Below are 24569 nucleotides of genomic sequence, written 5' to 3' on the forward strand. Positions count from 1 at the left end.
TCATTCTGTCAATATAGTTTTACATATGATTTAAGAGTTGTTCATATATTCTGCTATTGTCATTCCGGGACCTTTTACACCTGATAATGCGCTATAGGTTTTGCTCATTGTTGAACACCTCACGGTGTCATTTTGTCTTTTACGGAAAGTTGTCACACATGCATACATCCCTACACTACGTATTGTTATATAAATTATACATGATTAAAGATGTTATTTAAAGTAAAAAGTATTATGATTACATATGACTTACAAACTTACTGGAAAAATATAAAACAACTGTGACTAATATGACGTCTTTATATACATGTTTTTCTCTTAAACTACAAGCTTCTATACAAAATCACTGATATTATTGGAAACGCAATATTTATTTTCTACCTCTAGTGAGTATTGGGCGTAGCTAGATTATGTACCTATTTTGTGAATGAAATGTTAACGTCAAGTAATATCGTCCGGTACGTTCGGGTATATGCATAAGAAGTGAAAGCAATCTATATTGTTTTATGGACAGTATTATTTCTTCCTTTCATCGCTTCGTTAATCGAAAAAAAACACTGTCCATGTCAGCGGTTATTTATAGTTCAATTTACTTCTAAAAAGTGCATGTTGATTGGAGATCTTTTAAAAAGAGTCTGTTTCAAGCTTTAAATCTTGACCTGTCGTATGTGTATTTTTCAATCATTTGTTGCTATATATTAACTGTCAACATATGTTTTCCTCTAAATTTTACAGATTTGCCTGATTCTATAGACAACTGCATCAGTTCAGAAGACAACGCATGTTTCTAAATTTACCTTATAGTGTATGTACCTATCAGTTGTCTGATGTCATCTTCAGCAACAGACTTCCTTTTGAAGGATATATTGGGAAACTCTGGAAGTGAATTCAGAGTGAGTTTGCTAATTTCTTCTTTCAGATTATTGATCTTTTGTACCAGACTTTCATCTTGTCGGGTCTTATCTAGTTCATTTCTCTTTCTGTCTAAGGCCTGTCCGGCAACAAACACAGATTTAGCATCAGACAACATATTCATCAGCTTGTCTTTCTCCTTCTTGGATTGTTCTTTCACTAAGGTAATCATCTGTGCTACGGCTTTATCAACCATACGTTTAATCATACTGCCTTCGTCAGTTATGGCTTTAATAACAGATTCAACAGAATTATCAAACGACTTTAAGCTTTCTTCGATCTTCTTTATATTTTGATTTGCCTCGTTTGTTTTGGCACGAATTTTCGTTTCATTTTCCCTTTGTAAGTTCGCGACTGCATCGACAAATTTTGAAAATGTATGCCCTTTGTGATTTCCTGTCACACAACTAGGACATGCCGGTACATTGCATGTATTACACAATAAAGTTAATTCTTCTTTGTGTTCACTACATTTAGATTTACCTTCCGGGATCAGGTCGGACGCTTTCTGAAACTGGTGGTTTCTCGATAACTTCTGCCTATTATGTAGCAACTTGCAATTTTCACAATAGTATTCCTCACAGTCTATGCAATATTGTGATCCAGGGGCACTCACGCAAACCTCGCATGTTTTAGACGCAGCTTGAGCCATTGTACACTCAATCAAAATCACAGGTAAACAGGTGATAGTATCACATGACAGGAAATTCTAAATTTAAATCAAGGACGATAACTAGTGAATATAAATGATTAAAGAGATTGTATTTGAAAAATTCAAACATTATGTCTTGTTTTATTTTGAAAAAAACTTAAATTTGCAATAACATGTATTATATTAACGTACATTTAGTTATTGAACTTGTAATATGAGCATACCAACATATCAACCATTTAAATAGTCGAAGTGAGTATTATACATGATATCACCTGTTATTTACCAAACTATGTATTTAAACGTAAACATTGTACTAAATAACATCCTTTAGTTTGGTTAGCATGTGTATAGTTTCCACCAAAAAATGAACGAATAAGATAAGATATTATATTGAAAATAATGAATGATTTTTAAATCGCTATTAAAATGTTAATATCAGATTATTACATGGCATTTTTCATATCGCATGTATTCCCCTTTAAAAGTGTCCTGTACCAGGTCAGGAAGATGGTCATTGTTATAATATTGTTCGTTTCTCTTTGTGTTGCATTTTAACGTTGAGTCGTTTGTGTTTTCTCTTATTTTTGAGATATTGAGATAAGACGTGGCACGGAACTTGTCTATCCCAAATTCATGTATTTGGTTTTCATGTTACATTTGTTATTCTCGTGGTGTTTTGTCTGATGATTGGTCTGTTTCTGTGTGTGTTGCGTTTCGGTGTTGTGTCGTTGTTCTCCTCTTATATTTAATGCGTTTCGCTCGGTTTTGGTTTGTTACCCCGATTTTGTTTTTTTCCATGGATTTATGAGTTTTGAACAGCGGTATACTACTGTTGTCTTTATTTATCAGCCCTAGGTTCAATATCACCCAAAGAGTCGCATGGCTCGAGAGCTGATATTGACCGAGGGCTGATAATACATGCGATAGGAAAAATGACATGTTATGATCTTTTTATCATATGCTTCAACAATGGAGAAAAATAACAGATTCATTTATTGGTCCTTTTACGTGGTAGCCAAATAGAAGTTCAAAGAGTGAAAAGTTCACGGACGTCGGACCCCAAATTTAGTACATTCAACATAAAGGTTTCCTACCATATGCCACAACAGAGCAAACAAAAATTGAATATGGACGAATGGACAAAAAAAAATCAACATTAAACATTATGAATACTGTTTGGAAAAGTCTACTTTTTTCAAAGTAACTTTCTAAATTATTTTTGAAAGTTTTAAAAAATGCAATTATTTAATAATTTGTTTGTTTTTTATTTTATTTTCTATTTTTTTTTATTATTATTTTTCACAATATACTTTTCTGAATTTCAGTATCCAAATAATTGTTTATTACACTACTTTGTAATGCTTTTCACTGAAAACGTAGGATTCAGGTGTATTTTCCGGAATTTGCCCAGTATCACCGGAATGCCATGCGATAACGTTATGGAAAGGCATGGGATAACAATCGAAGCATGTGATAAACTTTTCATATCAGCCCGCTAAGTACCAATTCGAAAAATATGGAATTTACGTAAATTGAATGCTTTTATCACACAGTACAAATCATATGTTATTTAGTCTAAGTATATGATAAGACGATTTATCAAATGTTTATTAACAAATCATTCTATAATCATGATAATTAGTAAAAAAAAAGCATAGCTTTTAAGGGGTGTATTAAAAGATTAAATGTGACATATGATATATACATGTATCTTTAATTGACTCTGTATTATTTTCAATAATTAAATTGATTTTCACATACACATACTTCTAAAAAAATACAATAAAACATCACATTATGAATAAAACGTATGTTAGATCACTAAATAGATGTGTTGTAAAACAAGATACTATTGAGGCTTCATTAATGAAAGAGGAGGTGTGGTTAGGATAAGAATCTATGTGATGTTGCAATGGCTAAAATATTACATGGTTTGTACAACCGTTGTTGTTCAGAAAATGGGTTTTTATAAAGGTACTGTATTACAATGTTCTTCTCTGGATATATTATCATCATATACATTGACTGACCACTTATGCATGTATTTCTCTCATTGCAGGTTCACTATGAGTTCAGGATAACAACCGAAGTATGAGTGACTCATTTGAAGATGTCATATAAGCAATAAAAGGATTAAATTATTACTGCGACCAAAAAACATTTGTGTGATCATGTGGATAAACAAACATATCCTGTGAAACGTCCGAAGAAATGATTTCAGCCTACCATATCAAACTTGAGCGAAGATAAGAGGCAGTATCATCTCACTGTTCTCCAAAAACGCATGTAAAACTCAAGATAACGCAGGGCACATAAATGTCTACTTAAGACAAAACATTTAACATGGGTAAAGGATGAAAATGAGTACGATATGCTTAATCGACGCTCCATGTTTACAACTCAACAAATAAAACCAAATACATATTATATGTTTAACACACCTGACTGATATCCCTTCTGGATCGCTGACATCATTGCTCTGGGTGAATTGGTATCATTACTCAATGGAGATAACACGGTAGCTTACTCTGGGTATCAAACAAAGAAGATTATGGTCGCATTTTCTTGATTTAGCAAGTGATTAACTATAGGTAAGATTTGGTTTAGGTCAACTCATCATCAATACCATAATTGAAATTTTGTATTTTCTCCAGATGCGCGTTTCGTCTACAAAACACTCGTTAGTGACGCTGAAAAAAAACAAGTTGAAAAGGTCAAATAAAGTACAAAAAGCATTGAGGACAAGAATAATTGTTTTCATGTTCAAATGGCAGTCATCTTACCTTGACATTATTGTTCATGATTATGGGCTCTTTTGTAGACACATACTATAATCATAGGCCGATTTAATTTGGTCATTACATTCTAGTTTTGTGTTGATATAAAATGAGAAAACGTAATCGTCAGTGACACAACTCTTCAAAAATGACATAAACATTAACAGATAACTCTCACCATACGGCAATCAAGAAAACGCAAAAATCATAAAACAGAGTTAGACATAATGATCCCAAAACGACATATGTAAAATAATTTAAACTAGAAAAATAATTTCGAGAATTATTAACAAGATAATGAAGGATAACACATATGCTATATACAAAAACGACAAAAACATAATTACAGGCTTCTCATTTGGGAGATGCACAAAAATATTGTGCGTGTTAAAATCGTCCTTCAAACATGTTTTCATCAGACCTTTACCTCGAAACATAATCATTGATACTGGTAAAAAATATAGTTTATTGTTCGAAATGTCAATAAAAATAATTAGGTCATGTTCAATTATATTTCGATTGGCACATAATATCTTGTATAACTCGCTCCAACGGTTGTTTTATTTTGTCTTTTTGATGTGATCATGCTGTGGCGAAAGAAATCAATAACATAAGTATATGTTTCATAAATATTTTGGACTTGTCTCAGAAAACGAAGCAGAACAGTCTAACGTTATCATGTTTTTTATTTCACAAAATCAAGATGTGGTATATACTGTATGTCACAGTCTTCACAGTGTAAATCATGTCTGACTCGCCTTGACTAGTTTGTGATAACCCCATAGTTGGCGTCAACAATTTGTCAATGTTGAATGTTGTCATGATGTATCAACAGTGACATTACTCCTAAATCGCAACCACCTAAAGTCTATTGTGAATCAATGCATTTTACATGAATTTAGAGTGAAGACGTCAAACAGTGTAAAAGAAAATATTATCTTATAAATTGCCAACATACAAGTTTTGGAATAATGTAGGACCGTAAGTATGAATAACTGAAAATTACCTTGCACACTGTAAATACTTGTTTTACTTGTTATGAAAGCGTTCATTTATATATGTGTGCTCGTCATAAGGATGTCTGTTTGGCATCATCTCTGCAATGCATTTTGCCTTATTGTACACATGTAAAAAAACTTAACAGAGCTTTAACTTTATCATGTGTGTATAGTTTGTGTACGTTTTGTTTCAAGCAAAGGTTAGATCAGTATTCTGCAATTATTAGTCTACGTTTTGTTATAAGAAATCAGAATTAGAGTATTACTAAAAAACTTTTTTATAAATTTTACAGTATGACAATATCATCAAATGTACGTTAACGTTGTTCAGAGAGCTGATGTGAAAAATAAAGCACATGCTTCAGACTATCATCACATGCATTTTCGCAACATTATCGAATGGCATTTCAGCGTTACTCGACGATTCCTGAAACTCTTAAATGGTACGTTTTCAGTGAAAAACATTTAAAACAAATAGGACAAGTATCGGAAGACAGTACAATATCATTAAAAAGTTATTAAAAAATTGTTGCATTTGATGAATTTTTCAACAAAATTTAATCAGTTATTGGAAAACATGATGACTTTTACAAAAAGTGTGCAGAACGTTTTGTTGAATTTGATTTTATCGTCATAAGTACATTTATAAATCTGTTGTTTTCTCCTCTGTTGAGGCATACGATAGAAGGATTTCATATCTGAGGCATTACATTTGATGTTCAACGTCTGTAAACCTTTTTTTTAAATCCTACGTGAGAACCATTTTAAAGGATCAAAATAGTAAACTGTTATTTTTTTTCCATCGTTGAAGCATATGATAAAAAAAATAAAAAATCATTTCATGCTTCATATCAGATTTTTTATCAGCCTATCGAGCATGCATGTTTTGTGCTAATTATGAACCTTTGGCTAATAACACATGAAATGAAAAAAATCCATGTAATAATCTGACATCAAGGACAGGAATGAATATTTTGTCAAAAAGTAAAAAAACACTCAGACAGCTTTGCTATTTCATATAGTATCAACAGTAAAATTATCATCCACAGTTTCAACATAATAAATACCAAAACTATTTATTTAAACATGTATATTAATTTACTTGTTTGGTATTCTTTTATTTTCATTCATTTAACTATTTTTATTTAAGCATTTTTTTTCAAATATATATAGCTTTTATGGTATCACAAAAAGCACTTACTCTCTGCATTTTCTGTACAGAGGTAATCTTAAAAAAATCAAAATTGTTCTTGCAAATTGGTTGTAAGCTACAATATTTAGATTCTGATCAGGTTCGTGAAATGACGTGTGCAAAAATTAAATTGAAAAACGTTAATTAAACAAAACAATATGGAATATGTGTAGTTATTATATATAAATGTATATGAAATATTGCTGTTTGGTCGTCCAAAAAGTCAGAAAAATTTAAAAGATAACGTATGTTCAAGAAGAAATTGTAACCCGTGTTTCAAGACTTATTAAGACACTTGCAGAAACAATACAATAAAGTTGCAATATTAAACAAAAAGCTGAAAAAGAGTTTATGATTTCTTTACATGTATGTACAATTGTTTTGTTTAAGAATGTTATAACCATGTTATATCAGATTGATAAGATCCTTTATTTATTTGATATTGGTTGAGATTTTGTAAATCATGTTAATACAGACAATGTAGTTTCCCTTCGGAACTCCCTTTTTTGCTAAAACCGTGCTACTTTTACTATGAAATTTCATTAAAAACTATATCTGCGAATGAAGAGATGATATGCCCTTCTAATTTATTTAAAGGTCAAAACATTGGAATCTGTGGCATTTGTTAAACATGTATATGCCCTGAACTTCTAAGATTTTAAACTTACTAAAAGTCTATAATACCGCTATCTCCTCTTTTGGACCTTTTTAGAAATAAATTTGAGACGCTTTTATGTTTTTCTATACAGATAATGTTTCCAAGTTATGTATCTTAGAGGTGAAACACAGAGATCATATCTGGGAACAAGTACGTTGAAAATTATCATATCTATGAATATTATATATCTCCACAAAAGAGGCGTGGTTTGTGGTACAGCTGTATTCACAAAATGCATCCTAGAAAAAAATCACTATATTTTTAAATTATCTAAATCTGGAGATCACAACAAAATAAGTTGAATCAGTAAAGGGGCATACTTTAACTGAATGCATGTATTAGAAGAAGAAAAAAGCAAACTTAGAATAACATTCTATTACATGTATAGTCAAAAGATTTTAAAATAATAGTCAACTGCAATAATATGAACTTGTCTTGTTATCATTGATATGTTCATAATTATAAATTTCTTGTTAACAAAACTTCGAATTTTTGAAATACTAAGAATTTTCTACCTCAGGAATAGATTACCATATCTGTATTTGGCAAAACTTTTAGGAATATTTGGTCCGCAATGCTCTTCAATCTTTTACTTTATTTGGCCTTTTTAACATATTTTTTTTAGAGCGTCACTGGTGAGTATTTTGTAAAATAAACGCGCGTCTGGCGTTTATATAAAATTTAAATCCTGGTATCGATGATGAGTTTATTCACAACCTATCAACGTTGAAAAGAATGTAAGGTAAGTTGTAAACTGTGAATTGATATTTACCTTCTTGTTTCATAACGTGGCACGTATAATGTTTCTTTCACATGCTTTAGTACGATTATCTAGAAATATAGGAGGCAATCTAGTTATTCCGCTTGAATCATCAAATGCTACCTTTGTGCTGGATTGAAACCTTGTATATGTGTGTGCAGTTGACTTCTTAAAAAACAGTAAAAATCGGACAGCAAGTGTAAAGACTTATTTAAGGTGTTAATGAATGGGTATATAAGAAATAAGTAAAGAATAGTATTTGTTACTGTAATAAGTTTTGTTATACAAAATATATTCATCATTGCTGTCACTATTGGTTCCTAATTTTTGTAAGCTAGGCAGTATTTACACTCCGGATATTAAGTTGTTTTTTGTATCCAACGTAAGTCAGGGTTTCTGACCACTTTGACTGGACAAAAAAAAGCATCTACAGGGCCTATAAAGCTAATAGGTAAGTTAGGTGTAGAACAAATATAAATAATTTACATCAATGTTAAATGATTTGTTAAGAAATGTATATTCACTGTGTACATGGTAAATCACACATGCTATACATGCACTAGTTGTCTTATGATTTTAAAATCTAGCATTACACGTAAACAGTTATCATACATCTACTAGTCAAATGTGTTTTTAAATATTGTATAAAAATAAATTCATTTAACTATGCAAGTAGGTCCTGGGTCAGTGTTAGCCTGTTTTGATATTACAAAAACCTAGCATTATTTCTATTGACCAGGACATATTATAGAGCAACTATATAGGCACATGTAAGAATGATTATGCAATCCTTCAAACTTCAATCTGAGTTTAGTTTTTAATGTTTTGCTTGGTTTTAGCCTTTGGTAAATGATTTTTTAGTAAACATTGTATTTGTCTTTTTACAAGATTTCAGTAACTGCAAGTACTCTCAGTTCGTATGTTCTTGGTAATTTGACCTGTTGATAGAATTAGTAATGAATTGTGACGATACATGTTCTCTTTTGTTCTCGTATTATGAACAACAACAAAAAGTATTGTGTATTTAAAAATATATCCGTACCCCATATATTCTTTACGACGAAATGATTGTTTATATATACCTGTTTACCTTCTAATGGCTGCATTATTCAAAAGTATAGATTGTCTTTCTGAATATGTATATCGACCTAACCTAACATTTACTGGAATGAAAAGTTGAGCAGTAACTACTTTAATTGAAATTCGAATAAAAGTTGCTGAATTAGTTTTCACAATGACACTGCATTATTACTCCAAATTACCATTTACAATGTATCGTTATTTTTTGTGTGTGTTACAATGACTATTGAGTTGTTATAGTGAGAACTGTAGTTAACATTTCAACTGTAGCATAGTCCAGATGCGTTGCTGAACTGTTAGAACTTAGTATATATGATGTTCAACAGTGATTATTTATGATTTGCAAACTGAAACACAAAGGCCAAAACATTTTAAAAATACAAACAAATGAATACATCAAGCAAATACGTTTTCAAACGTGTGACGATACTTTCATGGATATATATCTTATAAATATTTAAAAGATAAATTAAGAATACTAAACCATAAGTTTCTTTTCTAACGGAACATACGTGTATACCGTTTCACTGCAGCGTTTCAAATGAGGAAGCTGTTTAAGTAAACAAAACTACCATATTGCCTGTTGAAGTTAGTCGGGCTAAATTAATCACTTTTGTAACTGTTTTGACCTGTACGAAAAATGTCGACGACTCAATATCCGAATGGGCTTTACAACGTCGGCAGTCCACTCTCATCATTCGCTGATGGTGGCATTGAATCATTATCGCTATACGTATTTTCATTTCTCGCCACTATTGATTCTTGCATTTGAACATATCGATGTTTACGCATAAGATCGCTGTAAATATATGTTGGATCCCTTCTAGAGGATCTTAAGCCATTTTATGCATCCACATAGTCTGACGTGGTTTGTACATGTTAGTAGTTAGCGCCATCTGTTCTTCAATGGTGTCATATCTATTAGATATATTGGAATTGTTGATACTCGTTTATATGCTTTTTCAAAGGGTTGTTCCATTTTATGGAGAGGTCTTCGTCGTCTACGCCAGCATAAAAGTATCAAGACTACAGTAACAATACGAACATTAACAGGACCGATAACTGGTGATATTACTACGTCATTTGATGTTACACCGTTTAATAAAAAAAAATGTATTGGCTATATTAACATGAAAATCATATCATTCTACTCATTTAGGAATAAAGGCTATTGTTGTAGTTGGTATCATACTTTATTACTTTTATTTTGAATTGCATGTTTAAGGTTATGTAGTGTGCGTTTTTAAAAGTTTGTTTTCTGTTTTCAAAGTGATTTATCCTTTTGTTGTCTAACATACATTTTTTTACGACTGATATTTGAAATTATCCGTCATTGCGTCTCAAAAAGAGTAAATAATTCAGTGGTTGTTGTTTATGTGTTACATATTTATTGTTCGTTCATTTTTTTTAAATATAAATAAGGCCGTTAGTTTTCTCCTTTGAATTGTTTTTTCATTGTCATATCGGGGTCTTTGTTCATTGTTGACCTATAATTGTTAATGTATGTGTCATTTTGGTCTCTTGTGGACAGTTGTCGTATTGGCAATCATATCGCATCTTATTTTTTATAAATAACATTTCATTACCCGATTTTCAACAAAAAAAATCATAATCACAAAATACTGAACTCTAATCTATAAAAAAAAAATTCAAAAAAGGATATCCCTTTATCTAATTGCAAAATCAAAAACTCAAACACTTCAAACAAATGGATAAAACTGTCATATTCTTGACTTGATACAGGCATTTTCGTATGTGAAAAAATGACGGATTAAACCTGGTTTCAAAGCGAACTGGTTATAACTGCATGTTATAAGATGCATTGCATGTACCTGCAATCCTGTACACTTTCTGCTCATGTTAGGATATATAAACTGCAGTTTCGCCCCAATTCCTTATTAAATGAAAACACATTGTTTTATTTGGTAGAAAGTCAGAACAAATAAGACACATGTGTTTATTTTACGTGCAATATTTTTATTTTAGATATCTATTGTTTTAAAATAGATTATTAAAACTCAATGATTTAATATCTACAGCATCAAAACATTTATACATTCAATTTAGTTATATAACAAATAAACATAAGTTCTCTGAGCTTTTATAACCGTCACATGCATACATTTACATAATAATCATACACAATAAGAATATTAAAATATAAAAGACATATAACATACATTTCATGCACATTTAGGTTGCACTCATTCAAATACTATATATTATACACATGCATGAGCACTAAACTAAAATCAACATAAAAACTAAAGCACAATAATCACCAAAAAAGCTAATCAAACAATCATAAAAAATCAGCATTATTGTGATTTAAAACTGTAACATAAAACATAAAATAAAAGCTAGGCATATGCATTGCAATGGCATGATTTGCCATTCCATGAGTTTTTTAGACTCTTGAGTTGGGTGCAAAATGTTTCAGTTTTACATAAATATTATAACTAAAGTAGTATGCATAGAAATGTATATACGGCATTTTGTTTAATGTTAAGATCTAAACGAAACAAATATACAACTGACAGCAATATCAAGTTTAAGGTACTATGAATTCATTTATTTTCGATGATATTAATTTTCGAGGATTCATAAAAACGTATGTGTTCGTTGATAATTAATTTCGCGGTTTTGCAGAAGTATACATACGCGCTTATAGAAAATGTGTTATTCGTTGAACATTTAATTTCGTGGTTTACCTGTACCCATCAAATCCACGAAGATTTGTATCCAACGAATAATAATGAATCCACAGTATCTTAAAATAGATTGACACAATCAAACGTTCTCAACTAACAGAACAAATGAAAAACAATTATTATATTCAACATACAATAAAAAGTTACATTTACTGAAAGATAAGTTTGTTGTCATTAGAATCATACGTTCCTCATCAGTTACTACACTATTTCAAAACAGCATTGGAAACATCTTGATTATATTTTGGAGACAGATTTTCCTTGACTCGCTTAAACCTCTTCATCATGCGTCTGCAATACATTAACATACTCGTTTAATAAAATTATAGTAAGATGGAAATAATTGATTTTTTTTTATGTGTTGTAGTCATACTAAAAAATGTAAAATAAAAACACACATTTGCTTTTTTTATATTGTTTAAACATATTAATCAAAGCACCTTCCGTTTATAAACGTTTAGCAAAAACTTCAGGAAATTATTGTGAAATGTGAAAAGGTTGTTAAAACATATTCCTCAACAAAAAACAATATGTACACTGTATACTGGCTTCATTTGATAGCGGAAAAAAATGCCAATGGATGTACAGTAACATTGTAGTTCTTTACTTAATGTTATTTTAAAGATAAATTTGCTCTTCTTTATATTTGATATCGTTTTATAAGGTATTACTGATCCTCATTAGAACATTGGTTCAAACAAATCTTAACTGATAGATTTTCACAACGAATGAAATCCTGTTTTTTTGTATGCAAAATCTTGGCTTTATATATTAAAGACTATAGTACCTACCCATTGCAAATATCGCACTTCATGTAGGTTTTACTGCTAAAAAGGAACATTAAAACAAGAATGTTTTTACAAGTAGAAAGAGGGACGAAAGATACTAGAGAGTCAAACTCATAGATAGAATATACACTGACAACGCCATGGCTAAAAAATAAAAAGTCAAACAGACAAACAATAGTACAGAAGACACAACATAGAAAAACAAATCATTCTCCAAGTGATATCAAACCATTTGTGTTTGCTTTGTGAAACTGTCCTTTGTAGGGCAGATCTAAATATTTACAATCTCATTAGAAGTGACCTGTAAAACATTACGGTTGTGTAATAGTATGTGCACACTTAATTATTTTTTGTAATTAATGTTAAGGATAATACTAAATCATGATCATATTCATCTTACTATGCAGAAAACGCAATTTTACCTGGTGATAGCTACGGTCTGTTGTTTGTGCTTTTGTTTTTCAAATGTTAGATCTTATTCACAAAAATGACACACTATTGAGAAAACAAAATCAGATCTTTATCTACGTCCAGAAATAACTTTCTATTAGCATGGATGATATGTTGCTGGATCAATCGTTTGTATTGCCTTGATAGAATAACCAAATATATTTGTGTGTTAAGTAGATACAATCCATATTGAGCAATATAATTTACATAAAATTCTAATATAACGTGTTTCTTTCGTCTTGTGAACAAACCAATGCTTTAACTAATCCAATAAAATTTGTTTGCACATGCGTATATTGACTACTTCAGAATAATAAATTTTATCAAATTGATATTTACCCATTTTCAAACTCTTAAATGGTGCACATGATGTTACTAATTCATTTATTATGACTGTAATATGAAGCATTCCGAAATTGACATATTTGACCTATATACGACAACCGTTCATGGTGGCTGTTCAAACTCCTCCCTCTGAAAAAGCACAGTGCCAGCCGTTTGCTTCTTTACACAAAAAAGGAGGTTTATGGAAGAGCCTATACGAACGCTTTTACACTTATACTTATCGGACATAGAATTTACCTTAATTGTCCTATTCAGAAACGAAATAATTGATGCAAGCTATATTTCATTGTAGTTTAAACATGGGAAGGCATTATTTTCGTGTTATTTTAGCCCTCACTTTTGCTAGGTCAAAAATAATCACGAATATAATGCCAACCAATGTTTAAACTACAATAAAGTATAGCTTGCATGTTGTGTCATGTGTACTATTGTTTGTCGGTTTGACTTTTTCATTTTAAGCCATGATGTTGTCGGTTTATTTTCATGAGTTTGACTGTCCCTCTGGAATCTTTTGTCTCTCCTTTGCATCAATTACTTCCAAATAGTTATTGCTTTTATGTATGCTTCACAAGTCAGGTGTTCATGCTGCTTCAACGATGGTGTCAATTTTCTGTTCGTTTTGCTTATGGTCATCGGCGTTAATGTAACTAATAATGATTGTACTATTAAACGTGGGAAATAACTTCTATATTTCACCGCTATGGTTTTGCATTTCATTGCAACTAAATCATAAATACTTCTCTCAAACATATGTGAATTGCTACTTACACACTGAAGAAGAAAATTGGTACATTAGTTGTACACCTTCTTGATGAGTTCTATAATTGTGTGTATTGCCATGAAATTAATTGCAAAAGGGTATTTAATTATTGACATTAAAGCTATATAGAATGGTGTATCAGAGTTCAATTTTCTCATAAATACGTAATTCTTGTTTGTTATAAAAATTCAAAAACGTCCTTATTGAAATTCAAACATGAATATATGCAATACAAGAAATATGATGTTTCGATGAAGCAATCAATTGTGTCAGCTTGGATATTTGATTTGAACAGCTACATACAGTCGTGTGAAGCAAACTCATAATCAATCAATGACGTAAAAAATCACGATTTTCGGACTCATGATTGCTTGACAAAGACATGTTGCATGCTTCAAATATGGTTACAGTTTTCACTTCGTTTTGCTCTTTGTCAATGGTCAATGAGTAAATAATAATGGTTGTAATCTATAGAAAGGATTTTTTTGTATTTAAGGTTAATTCAGTGTATTGCATTGCAGTTTTAATTATAAATACGTCCCTAATTTAACTTGAACCTGATACTTACACACTGACAAAAGAGTTGTTACATTAATGTTTCACTGTCATTACACTATTTTTGATAATTCTATAAATGTCAATGACATGAATTGCAAAATCGAAATTTGATTTTTTACATTAAATCTGTATAGAATACTTAATCAGATTCTTCCGTCCTTAACGAACTTCAAACAATTTATATATTCAAATTAAAAAACTATGATGTATTAATGAATCAATTATTTGTGTTGGCTTGAATTGACGGCTGGAAGAGCAACATATGTGTCATTTAATTAAATATCATCATCAACCAAAGACGTTGAACTTCATGACTATTTATTTTATATATGCTTGAAAATGACATGTGTTATTCTTCAAATACGGTGTCCATTTTCTATTCGTTTTGGTTGTGGGCAACGGCCAATAAATCAATAAAATGTTTTGTTACATCATCATTGAACATTTTGAAAAGTTTGTGTACTGCCACATGTGCCATGTCAGAACTTTCAAAATTGATATTTAACATATGCGCTTAGAGCTATATAGAACAGTTTATCAGATTTGAACTTTCTAGTGTATAAGTTATGGGTGTTAGTTATACAGATTCCAAAATTTATATAATGAACAGCAAACATTTTATTTTTGCATTGACATGACTCTAATGATTTGATGAAGCCATAATATAATTTGGTTTGGCTTGAATTGACGACTGGAACAGCAACACGTGTTGTGTGAAGAAACGCCATCATCAACCAATAATGGTCTGATGTATGCTGGAAAAAGATATGTGTTATGCTTCAAATATGTCGTCAATATTCAATTCGTTTTGCTCATGATCAACGTCCAATGAGTTAATAAGAAAGCTTTGAATCTTTAAAGGGGAATTTATTTCTGTTTAAACCTATACAATATTACAGGTATTGCCTGCCAAATAAAAATTTACATTATGGTCATATTATACAGTTCATCTAATTTATTTTTTTTCTTTTGAAATAGTAATGTTGATGTGTAAAAAGGATTTAATAAGGATCTGTAATAATTGTCCAAATATTTCTATTTGCATTAATTTAATAATATGGTGTTTTGATGTATTAGTAGTTTGAGTTGTCATTAGGGCTTGGGCAGCCACGTACATGTATGTGTCATGTAGAGAAAACAATATTTTATAAATGTATAACATTTTTTTTTTCACCATCATTGATTATTTTATGAATTTTATGTATTGCTACATATGTAATGATTTTCAAAATGGGTATTACATTTTTGTTTCCATTCAAGCGATACAGAATAATTGATCAGATTTAAATCTTCAATTGAATAAGTTACGCTTCTTTGCAGTAAAGATTCCGATGTGTCCCTAATGAACTTCAAACAATTATATATTATGCAATTATCGGAATTAAGTTTTCTTTTGAAATAGTAATGTTGATGTGTGATCATGATTAAGAAATGTCTTTAAATGTATTAAAGCTATTTCTGTGAACTTTTCAAAATGTTGTGTTTTGATGAAGCAGTCATTGATGTTAATTTGAAGACTTAAACAGAAACAAACATGTATATGTAAAGTAGAGAAAATCTATATTTAGCTATATACTGCAGACATCAAGTTGGTGTTCTTATGTAGGCTTCACACGACTGGTTTTATGCTTCAAATATGGTGTCAGTTATTTGTTCATTTTGCTCGTGGTCATCGGTCAATGAGTAAATAAACAGTTATTGTAATATTTGAAAGGGAAAACAATTTCTTGTTCTAACAGCTATTACGTGTATTGCATTACAGTTTCAATTATAAATACTTCTATAATGCTGATTTGTGATCAGGATTAAGAAATGTTTATAGGCTATTTATATGAGCTGTACAAAATGTTTTTTTTTTATGAAGCAGTCATTGGTGTTGCTTTGAAGACTTAAACAGCAACATACATGTTTGTGTAAAGTAGAGAAATTCTATTGAGCCATATATTGCAGACATCAAGTTGGTGTTCTTATGTAAGCTTGCTCCAAATATGATGTCAATTATTTGTTCATTTTGTTCGTGACATGCTTCTTGTTGCAAATTAAACGAAAACTAAAATATTTAAATTCTGACCAGGTTAGCGGTATGACCTTCAGAAAACATAAATACGATAAAACAAAATGTTATGAAATATTTGAAGATCATTGAGTGATGTTGAATTGCCCTCTTATCTCGTTAGATTTTGACGAAATGCTGTGGTAACTTGCAAAGGCCTTATGGATATAACATTAACATATTTATCAGATTGACAAACAAAATAGGTTAGTTGTATTTCGAATTCGTGTTGGACTAATTTTGAATTGGAAATTTAGCTTTTTCAAGGCTGACAGATTGAACAAGCATTATATTTAGCATTGTGTGTTAACTATGCTCAATTTTGAATTAGATGATATAATGTTTAACTCATATATGATATCGCACAGTTACAAAGGTTTGAAGGTATTCTATTGTTAGAACGACAGCTGTATATAATTGTTTACCAGAACTGAATCTTCATTATCAAGTTAGGTGTATAAAATATGTGCACAATTCCTATATTTCCTTTTTTGTTTCATAGCTCTTCCTATGTATACAACAAATTTAAATAAAGCATTAATTGGTAATGTTTTGTCTGATTGAATGGGAGGATATGTAACTTTAAGGAAAGCCTATTCAATCATAGACTTAAAACATCATATTGTTTGTTGCTCTCAAATACTTGGCAAGATAGGTGTTATGCTTTTCATAAAAAGTTACCAATGTCCAAGAAAAAAAAATTATGGAATATTTCAAGTCAAATGTTATTCCAAAGTATTAATTTGGTGATTGAAAAAATAATACTTCTCTTAATCAAATTTGAACTTGCTACTTACGTTCTAAACTATTATAACATAAGTCTCGTATCATTATTTATATATTTTAAAGAAAAATATTTATAATATACGTGCTCACCATCGTTGGTAAATTTCATGATTTTGTTCATGGCTATTTCATGAACTACAAAACAGGCATGTTATCTAAAACAGTGTATCAGAATTGATTTGTCTTTAAAATAGGTAATGCGTGTATGAAATATAAATTCCGACATGGCTTAAATAAACTTCAAGCTGTTTCTACATCAAATTAAAATAAAAGATAATGTGCTGACGAAGCAGTAATTTATGTTGGATTGACTACTGGAACAGTAACACAGCTGTCGGAAAGAGTAACCATATTTAACCATAGATTTTGAACATTATAATTTTTGGTCTTATGTATGCTTGATAAAGACATGTGTTATGCTTCAAGTATGGTGTAAATTTTCATATTTTTTTAGTGTGATCAACGTGCGATTGGTCGATAAGTATGTTTGTTATCTTTAAGGGAGATACATTTTTTTTTCTTTTTTAACCGTTTATTGAGGTAGTGTCTTTAAATTTTAAGTTTAAGTAGTAAATATTTCTCTAAATCAAACTGGAACTCGTTACTTTATAACAATTATATTCTGATATGCTAATATGAAAATAAAGAATGTACTTACTATGTTGCTGATAAAGGTTTTATTTTCTCAAACCTAAAACGATAATAGATACATTTTATATTAAAACGATTTAACACATTTATCACAGGAAACACATTTTAACATAGGCATACTACTCTATGTCGTATCTTACAATACAATATCGTTGTTGTTGTTGTTGTTATCTTTTTATATGTGTATGGATATGGTTTTCTTTTGTGATCAAACATAAGAAAATATACAATGTTACAATATTTTTGCAAATTGAAAAATAAAAAGAAAAAATTAACAAATTACAATTAATAATATATGAATAATTGCAAAAAAAAAATAATATTTTATATAAATTGTTCATGTCCGATCCGGTTATTTTTCCCAATCTAACGAAATATTAGACCTCTTAAATGCACGAGGAGCAATATGTTTCAAACGTATCTAACCAGAATAGCCAAATACATGTAATGTCTACTTAGAAGTTGGATTATAGTTCCATATATTTCTTATTTTGTTCATAAATTCGAACATTTAATTTAAACAATCGTACTTTGAAGCTGCAAAAAGCATCTAATCGTTGCTATATATGATTTGACAAGTATTCATGTCCAATATCAATACAATGTTATATAACATATCGAGTCAAAAAGAAAATTGAGAATGATGGATGGATGGAAGGATCATCTAGGATGTGTGTCTTTAAATAAAGAATTAATTTTCATTTTTAAAACAAATTTTAACATTCAACTCTTGTCCGTTCGTTCTTTTTGTTTGGTATTACAACAAAATAAAATACTGAATGCAGGCAATAAACGTTCTCGGGTAAAAAAAATAACTCGAAACTAAAAAGTTCAGAAAATATCAAACTTGAAGAATCTTCAGTTCTATAAATAAACAAAGTTGAACAAAAAATCGTGAAACTAAACAGCCATGAAATTGCACTACAAGGGTTTAACGCAAATAACAAATTCTGAGAAAATAAGTTGGTTTCTTTTTTTTGCAAATAGGCACTTGATTGACGTATAACATTGACGGCTACCACAATATCAGATGTATAATGTTTAGAATTAGAATGTAAACGACACTGTATTGTCTTTTGTGTTAAGTATCTCATTCAATGTAATTGTGTATCACTTAAATATATAGCTTTAATCTGTTATTTTCTATGTATTCATTATGTATTGACTAGAACCGAAAAGACGAGTTGATTGTCTATGAGAACTTACCCACACTTACAACATCTATACATGTATAAGTATCCATGTTCTTGCTTCTGATTTTCTTCTTTTGATGAACCCTTACTATAGAAAAGGTTTTGTTTTACATTTTTTGTAATATTATAACGAGAACCTTGGGAAGTATGTCTATCATGTTATGTTATGTATCAATGAAAACAAATCTACGTAAATTCTAGTCCTTGTGTGCAAATCGATTTTGATTGCAATGTCAAAGATTCATGTTAATTAAAAAACAGATTTTCATTTTATGTCAAAACATTTGTTTGTCATTTATCAATTCAAACAATTTAATCAATACAATACTTGTGAAATATAAATATTATAAATATATACAGTTTGAATAATACTATAGTGACTTATATGGCAGTGGTCTGTGTCTCTATTTTCATGTTAAACTTTCTCATTCAATTTTTTCGACTCAAACTCGTACAAGCTACGATAGTTAAAGGCATTGTAATGATTACTAGATCTCTACTAGTCATTGATGGTCTTATCCATTTTTGACAACTTATGTTTCAATTAAATAGCAATTATTAAGCAATAATGTCTCGTTCTGTCCGGTCATATATTTCTTGTTTAAGAAGTTATTATGTTACAGTTAGCTGTGCGTTTATCGCAAAAACGTGACCACTGATTGGTTGTCAATTGTTGAATCGTATTTATGTTTCGATTATGTTTTTGATTGAAGATCTTTGGAACAAGACCAGATCCGCCTCATCATTTAAGCTTGACTTTCGCTGACTTTGTTTGTCAACTATTTAATATTATGTATTAAATGTTTTGTTTTTTTCTTCATATTGTTTTAATTATTATTTTGCGGTTTGGAATGGTTACTGTAGATAACTATATCATTGCAGTAGGCAACTCAAATATTCATATTTACCTGATAGTATAGGTACCTATAAGTTGCGTTATGTCCTCTTCGTTTACAGATTTGTGTTTGAAGGATATATTGGGAAACTCGGGAAGAGAGCTTATGTGTAGTTTGTTGATCTCTTCTTTCAAATTATCAATCTCTTGTACCAAACTCCCGTCTTGTCGGGTCTTATCTAGTTCCTGTCTCCTTCTGTCTAATGTATGTCCAGCAGCAAGTACAGATTTAGCATCAGACAACATATTCATCAGCTTGTCTCTCTCATTCTTGGATTGTTTTTTCACTAAGGCAATCATCTGAGCTACGAATTTATCAACCAAGCTTTTAATCATGTTGCTTTCATCGGTAATGGCTTTTATAACAGAATCAACGGCATTATTGAACGATCTCAAGCTATCCTCAATCTTCTTTATATTTCGATTTGTCTCATTTGTCTTGGCACGGATTTTGGTTTCATTATCCCCTTGTAATTTAGCGACTGCATCGACAAATTTCGAAAATTTATGTCCATAGTGATTTCCTGTTACACAATTGGTACATGCCAGTACATTGCATGTATTACACAATAACGTTAATTCCTCTTCGTGTTCAATACATTTAGATTTACCTTCCGGGATTAGGTCGGAAGCTTTTTGAAACTGGTGGTTTCTCGATAATTTTTGCCTATTATGTAGCAATTTACAATTTTCACAATAATATTCTTCGCAGTCTATGCAATAGTGTGACCAAGGAGCACTCACACAAACTTCGCATGTTTTAGACGCAGCTTGAGCCATTTTGAATTCGATCAATAGCACAGGTATGACAGGTACATTTGTAATTGTATCACATGACAGATAATTCTAAATTTAAATCAAGAACTATAAATATTTTTTTTTATCATTGATTCACAAGTTATACTTCAACAAATTAAATACTATTTGTTCTGTTATTTAACAGTGAAATCTGAAATAAGATAAAAATACTTATATTGCTAACCGGATATTGTGTGTAATAAACGTGTACTATGAGTGTGCCATATCAACAGTGTAATCAGTCATAGTGTGTATTATAAAGGATCTCACCTGCTAGTTAACATGTTGTCTATTTTAAATGTAAACAATTTATATTCGATACGATTTCAGAGATTGCTTGTCATCTATGTACGTTCTTCAACATGATGAATGAAAAAATAAATGGATTAGATATAACATACTAAAACGTAAGTATTTTTTTCTAAAATACACATTTATGCTTCTTTTGCGCAGGTGTACACGATTACCTAAATAAATAAGAATAGAAGACAGGTGTACAATCGTACCATGCACATTGTAAATCTGAGGTACAGCCCTCGGATGGTGCAACCCCCCCCCCCCCAAAAAAAAAAAAAAGTGTATGGTGTGTGGCATATGGTGCGCGAGTATAATGAGTATAGTGCTATTGCAGGGACCTTGTTTATATATTTTATTACGAGTTAACCTGCTTTGTTTAAATAATGTAGATATCCTCTGAAGTCCTCAGCACATGGCAATGCAATAGCACATGCAACTATTTGGGTTGTAATAACATTATCAGGAAAAAATTTAAACAAATTAAAAAAAAAATGCCGTATGCAGGTTACTGTTGACATTTATCAAGACATTCTAGAATTGGAACATGTTTAAGCATAATAAAGTTCACATTTATATGTATCAAATGATTGTTTTGATAATAGGCAAAAGTCAATTACTTGTGACCAATATGTGTGTAATGATATAAGATTTTTGTCCAAAGATGTCATTGAATTGATCATAAATCGGTTACTGTGATCTTTTTATTTTTCATATTTACGTTTCTCAGTGTTTTTTTTTTAATTTTGAGTGCTCATGTTGCATGTGCAAATCTTTAGAAGACAGATAGACATCATGGGTTAAACAATCGGCCATGGAAGGTCTGAATGACACTGTTAAATGATACGCTCTTAGTCATGGCCCATTTCCTACCGGTTTTCCATATTATATCTCTTCATTCTTATCAAACCATTTAGTAGAATTTTCGCAAATGATGATTTTCTGTCACTTACATGTACTGGCATCAATCCTTCTTATTTATATATTTGTAAATATAGTAAGTACAAATTCATATATTCAAACAATATAGGACTGTGAGGATCAAAAACTACTATGAGATAAAGTCACCTATATAAAACAAATTTTAATCAGCTAATGATGAAGTACATACGAAACTTAAAATGATTGTTTCCGGCAAATTTGACATATAAATCGTATAATTGTGTTCTGAAAATTATTCAATTAATTAATGTTGTCATATTATCGATAACCATATAAAAAATTAAGAAAATGAAAGGTTCTTTAATATGTTGGTGGTCTTTTTTAGTTGCATTTGCATATTATTAACAACTGTGCATTTTACCCTTTAAAAAAATATTAAGTTATTTGTTTCAAATAGACTTGAAGTGTTTTATTAGCATGGAAACAATAAGCTTTCCTATAATGTATTGCCTAATTTCCTCCTCAAAATATTTTATCTATACATCTGTATATTTTCTTAACTCTTTAAGATACTAAGTCACCCAGCGACACCCTGATATCCTATTGAATTGATTTACTGAAAAACCATAGTGTTCCTCTTTAAATTGGATTGAACGAAAAGTGGGTAAACTACTCTTATTATTTCAACTAAGTACAACATGTTTTTATAGTAATTCACGAGATACAGATAAAAAAAGTAAAAATGACGATGTCCAGCCCACTGTATCTTTCATTTATTTATAGTTCAGGATTGAAGCTTCCCTCAAATAAAGTGAACGATGGCATAGGTACCATTTGGTTTAATTATGTACATTGTTTTGGTTCAGAAAGCAATTTACTGAATTGTACCTACAATCACGAGATATCACCCTGTCGACACTATAACGATGTTGGTATACATTATTTTCTGAACTGTTCGACAGAAGCTGGAGGTATGGTTTTAGAGATAGTTAGCATATGAAAAATTCGTAGACTGTACATTTAATTTACCACGGCACTGTTAAACGCAATTTCTTAAGTTGGTACCAAACACCAATAAAATTACGTCGGCTCGTTTAATTTTCCAAAAAATTTGACCAAAAAAATATTTACTTTGACCTTATGACAAAGATTTGAAATTTCAAACAAATTAAACAAGACAGATTATCGGAAACAATTGATTGTATGTATTGAAGTTTGTCAAACACTAATGTTGATCATTGAGAAGCTTCATATTTTCTGAACAATATAACGTAATAAAAAATTTCAGCTGATTTTACAGAGTTATCTACCCGTAGTGTTATGTACCACCTTAAACGACGATTATCTAGATTACATTTTTTTTATATAGATTAGACCTTTGGTTTTCCCGTTTTCAATGGTTTTACACTAGTAATTGTGGGGCCCTTTGTAGCTTGTTGTTCGGTGTGAGCCAAGGCTCCTTGTTGAAGGCCGAACATTGACCTAAAATGGTTTACTTTTATAAATAGTTATTTTGATGGAGAGTTGTCTCATTGGCACTCACACCACATCTTCCTATATCTACATACAATATAATCTTCGAAATTTCCATCTTTTATACATGATAATACTATCAAATACATCTCATATAATGATGAGTGTTAGCAATATAATAACATCATCGTAACGTTCATTAATACTTTGTGTACAAGTCTCGTTGATCTTCTCGTTTTCGGCTGCTTACGCTAGTCAGAATGAAAACACTTAAGTTATAATTAATGAAACACATATTTACTACGTCACTGCTTAGTGAACTGATGTTAGATAACGCCACATACGTCATATGTTTTTGTACTTGTACTTTAGAAAAAAACACATGGTTACTGTTCGTTTTAACACTTTGTAGATACAAGTACAATGGTAATGATTTTCAAATTCTTTTATCAAATGATTTTTGCATTAGCATCATCATAAAAAAAAGTCAACATAGATCAATGGAAATTGTTTATGAACAAACTAATTTGTTCATGTTAAACAGGGAAGAAACAACCAAAACAAACCAAAAAGGAGTTAACAATATATGCATTTGAACAATGCCATCACTTTAAAATTCTTACAGAAGCACTCAATTATTATTTTTTTTTAAATGCTTATGCTCGCTAAATGTAATAACAATATTTTACATGGGCTATCTTAATAATGTGTTATAGTAAAAGTATTCGTTTATTTGTTTTGGCGAATATTACTTTTACTCTTCACATGAACATGATATGGTATGATTGCCAATGAGACACCTCTACACGAAAGACCAAATGACATAGAAATACGACAACTAGTATGCATTGTACGGCCTTCAACAGTGCACAAAGCCCAAACCACATACTCAACTATAAA

General features: G+C 30.4%; 2 protein-coding genes across 3 annotated transcripts in view; both read right to left on the reverse strand.

Annotated features, from left to right (window-relative positions):
• Window positions 1-24569, reverse strand: part of LOC134689975 (E3 ubiquitin-protein ligase TRIM71-like) — a 345277-nt gene that overhangs the window by 599 nt on the left and 320109 nt on the right. The window lies entirely within an intron of this gene.
• On the reverse strand, window positions 11851-21076 carry LOC134690995 (transcription intermediary factor 1-beta-like). Of its 2 annotated transcripts, XM_063551176.1 has the most exons (5): window positions 20236-21076; window positions 19341-19415; window positions 18142-18174; window positions 12535-12570; window positions 11851-12034 (listed from the first exon to the last, which is right to left on the reverse strand). In XM_063551176.1, exons 1-5 carry the CDS (start codon window positions 21000-21002, stop codon window positions 11950-11952), a joined length of 996 nt encoding a protein of 331 aa, XP_063407246.1. In that variant the 5' UTR covers window positions 21003-21076; the 3' UTR covers window positions 11851-11949. The 2 variants fall into 2 exon arrangements, with proteins under 2 accessions (XP_063407246.1, XP_063407247.1); XM_063551177.1 differs by lacking the exon at window positions 12535-12570 and having other exon boundaries at window positions 11921-12034.

This window comes from Mytilus trossulus, chromosome 11 (genome assembly GCF_036588685.1).
Source record: "Mytilus trossulus isolate FHL-02 chromosome 11, PNRI_Mtr1.1.1.hap1, whole genome shotgun sequence".
Taxonomy (NCBI): Eukaryota; Metazoa; Mollusca; class Bivalvia; order Mytilida; family Mytilidae; genus Mytilus; species Mytilus trossulus.

What these genes read in the sequence shown, in the direction of transcription:
- LOC134690995 (XM_063551176.1), bottom strand. Translation starts at nt 21,002, where the DNA reads ATGGCTCAAGCTGCGTCTAAAACATGCGAAGTTTGTGTGAGTGCTCCT. An exon ending in TATAGATGTTGTAAGTGTGG is followed by an intron (nt 18,175 to 19,340) that starts GTAAGTTCTCAT and finishes TTATCGTTTTAG; the next exon opens with GTTTGAGAAAATAAAACCTT. An exon ending in AAGTGCGATATTTGCAATGG is followed by an intron (nt 12,035 to 12,534) that starts GTAGGTACTATA and finishes AATGTATTGCAG; the next exon opens with ACGCATGATGAAGAGGTTTA.